Genomic DNA, 3,651 nt, shown 5'->3' on the forward strand with positions numbered 1-3,651 from the left:
AAATCAAATTATATCAAACAATTCCTGCTAATCTTCATTATTTGAGGTCTTGCAGTCACAAGACACTGACACCCCCCCTCTTCCTCTCTCTCCCCCCCTCTCTCTCTCTCCCTCTCTATGCTCTCTCTTTCCCTCTCTCTCTCCCTCTCTCTCCCCCCTTTTCTCTCCCTCTCTCTCCCACCTCTCTTCCCCGTCTCTCTCTCCCCCATCTCTTGCTCTCTCCCCCATCTCTCTGTCTCTCCCTCTCTCCCCCTCTCTCTCTTCTCTCGTCCTCTCTCTTTTTTTCGCTTTCAACTCTCTCACTTATTTTCCCTCCTTTTCTTTATCCCTCCCTTAACGTCCCCTCTCACCCTTTCTTATCATCCTCTCTCTCTCTCTCTCCTTTCTCTCGTGATAATTTTCTCCAATTTGTTTCATAAAGTGAGCCGTGAGGAGCCGTGAGGAGCCGTGAGGAGCCGTGAGGAGCCGTGAGGAGCCGTGAGGAGCCGTGAGGAGCCGTGAGGAGCCGTGAGGAGCCGCGAGGACCTGAGGAGTCGCTTTAATCTGACACTTTCTCATTAATACCTCGACGTAAAGCCCCTTCACTCCCGCTGTAACCCAACTCCACCTGTCACCTGATCATGTCTCTCCATGGACCATCTGCCCCTCTCTGCAAAACCTGGACCAGATCCCCAGACGAGTCCTACTGGGAAAGCCTATCCCGGGACCACTCTGCTCCCCGTCCTGAACGCAGACCACGTCCACAAAGCGCCATAGAGGGAGGACAACTAGACGGATGGATTAAACACCTCCAAAGAATACAACCAACTTCCAATCAGGACCAAGCAGGAGAGTTCCAAGACACATCACGAGACAAGGAACGTAGTTATCCCACTTGGAGAGCAAAGGGGTCTTCTTCAGGTGGAAGTTTGTCCGGAAGTTCGTTTGGAAGCCAGGAGTCTGTACAAAGTGGGATACTGTCTCCCCCCGAACGACGAGACAGTTGGGAGAAGGCGAGGATAAGCCAAACTCCGAAGAAGGAGCAGAGCCGAGTGAGTTTCCTGACGCCGGTGAAAATCGGGTGGCTTCCGATCAGGAGGAAGGTGATGATGGTGGGAGAGCAGGGACGCAGCCCGGACGCCCCAGGACAACAGGTATATTTATAACATCTGTCACTTTCACGTAAACGGAAAGGGTTGGTTTTGTCTGCGTTCATAGTAAATCAACTCTTTATGATGTGAAAATCCGACCTGGAGAAGAGTTCCATATTTGGAACTGTGAGTATCATAGCAACCAAAGAGCCAATCCGGAGCGAGATTGTTGAAGGTAACGCCCCTTCCCGCCCGGACTACTCACTGTGAGGCTGGTGGAGAGAAGAGTGTGCAACATATCACTCCTGTCCCTTTTCTCTTTCTTTCTCTTTATCTCTCTCTCCTTTCCTTCTTCTTTTCCCTCCTTTTCTTTCTCTCTCCCTTAACCTCCCCTCTCTCTCCAACTTTCTCTCTTCCTCTCCCTTCTTTCTCTCTTCTCCGTCTATCACTCTATATCACTCATCCTCTTCTTTCTCTCTTGTCTTTCACTTTCTCTCTGCTTCTCTCTGTCCCCTCCCCCCTCCCTTTTTTCTCTATCTTCTCTGTACATCCCATCTCCCGCCTCTCTGTCTTTCTCTCTCTCTTTATCGAGCTCCCTCTCTCTCTTTATTGTTCTTTCTTCTTCAACTCTGATTTCTTTTCCCTCCTTTCCTTTGCTCTCCCTTAACCTACCCTCTCTCCAACTTTCTCTCTTCCTCTTCCTTCTCTTTCTCTCTCTCTCTTCTCCCTCTCTCTACACTAACCCTCTTCTCTTTCTGTCTTTTTTCCTTCTTTAATTCTCTCTCCCTGCTTCTCCCTCTCTCTCTCTTCCATCCCTCTCTTCTTGCTCCAGTATTCCCTCCCTCCTTTATTCTCTCCCTATTTCCCTCTCTCTCTCTCTACTCCACACCTTCCTATTTACCTCCTTCCCTCCCCCTCTCCACCTTCTTTCTCTCTCTCTTTAACTTGCGTTCTCCCTCCTTTTCTTTATCCTGTCTTCTCTCGCTCCAGTTTTCACTACCTTCCTTATCTTTTCTCTATCTCCTCTGTACCTCCCATCTCCCTCCTCTCACTTTCATTCTTTCTCTCTCCCTCCCCTTTCTTTCACTCTCTCTCCACCTTCATTCTTTCTCTTCAACTCGCTCTCTACCTCTGTCTCTCTTTCACCTGTTCTCTCTCACTCCAATTTTCACTCCCTTCCACCTTTTTTCTTTATCTCCTCTGTACCTCCTCTCTCTGTCTTTCTCTACTCTCTTTCTTCTTCCCCTCTCCTTCCTCTCTCCCTCTTTCTCTCTCTCCACCTTCTTTCTCTCTCTTCCTTTAACTCACATTCTCCCTCCTCTTTCATTCCAATTCTCCCTCCCTTTTTTTCTCTATCCCCACTCTGTACCTCCCCTCTTCCTTCTCTCTCTTCCTCATCCTCTCTCTTCCCCCCCTAAATATCTCTCTCTCCCTCTCCAGCATTCTCCCTCTTTTCCTCTTCCCTTCTTTCCCTCCCTCTCTTAAAGCGTTCCACCTCTCCTCCTCAGTGCTCTGGCTTAAAGTCCTTCTGTCAATGTGGAGTTTTACCGAGGCCCAAACTGAAAATACACCTCCAAAAATCCATTTATTTTTGGATTTGGAGATGACGCTGGAGTAAAACGGACATCAGCGACATCGATCGGACTGTGAGGAATGAAACGAGGGATTAAAAAGAGGATGGGAGCGTTTGTAGAGGTGTCAGAGGAGAAAACACAATGTAAACAATGCAATACGTCTTTTGTTATAATGCTAAGTGTGTGTAACGGCGACCTCCGGGGGACAGGGGGCGACAGTAGATCAGTTGGTAGAGCGTTTGTCCTCTGATCCGAAGGTTGTCGGTTCGAATCCAGCTTTTGACAAAAACATCATCGGTTGAGCGGTCAGATCCAGCCATAGACTGTCTATACAAAACTACACAGCTAACATGCTAACACGCTAACCCCGCTCTACATGATCCCGGGGTTTTTATTTCACTATTTTGTGCGTAAAGATATAAACATTAATGACAGACAAATCAGGCGTCTTCTTTTCCCGAGGTCACTCTTTCTAGCGTTAGCAACAAGTTTGATTGACAGCGTTGCTAAGCTCCCGTTCCCTGCTAAACCAGAGGTGCAGATACTTTAGATACAGATACTTTCAACAACTGCTGTCTGGATTGGCTCTTTGGTTGCTATGATACTCAGTCAGATTTACAAATATGGAACTCGGATTCAGACTCAGGTAAAAGGTTTGAGCAAAGTTTATTTACAGACACAGAAATGTAAATGTATGTTGACGGAGCAGACAGTTGAGGGCGGTGTCGTACGCTGTAGTCTTCGAGCAGGTCGTGAGTAGCGGGGTCAGAGGCCGGGGTGTTTTTTCATTTATCAGGACTTATTTCATTGGTATTTCGTTACATCTTCTGAAATCTAAATAATTCAAGGAACATTCACACTGTTCCCTATTTAAATATGTACAGTGTCCATTCGTTTGCCTTGTTGTGTAGGAAAGATTTTAAACCAGATGCCCTTCCATCCTGACACGGCTCTGTTTTCTGTTCTTCCTCAGGTGAAGCTGAAGCCTCCCATCACACCCACACTTG

The 3,651-nt window shown here is 47.5% G+C and overlaps 1 protein-coding gene across 1 annotated transcript in view; it reads left to right on the forward strand.

The window, feature by feature from the left end:
* The first annotated feature begins 620 nt into the window (after positions 1–620).
* c19h10orf90 (chromosome 19 C10orf90 homolog) overlaps positions 621–3,651 on the forward strand; it is a 29,375-nt gene continuing 26,344 nt past the window's right edge. Inside the window, exons 1-2 of the mRNA XM_055229842.1 lie at positions 621–1,133; positions 3,618–3,651. The exon at positions 3,618–3,651 is cut by the window's right edge and continues 36 nt beyond it. Coding sequence (XP_055085817.1) covers positions 621–1,133; positions 3,618–3,651 — 547 coding nt within the window. The remainder of the gene's footprint in view (positions 1,134–3,617) is intronic.

The sequence above is a fragment of the Periophthalmus magnuspinnatus genome, chromosome 19 (assembly GCF_009829125.3).
Source record: "Periophthalmus magnuspinnatus isolate fPerMag1 chromosome 19, fPerMag1.2.pri, whole genome shotgun sequence".
NCBI lineage: Eukaryota > Metazoa > Chordata > Actinopteri > Gobiiformes > Gobiidae > Periophthalmus > Periophthalmus magnuspinnatus.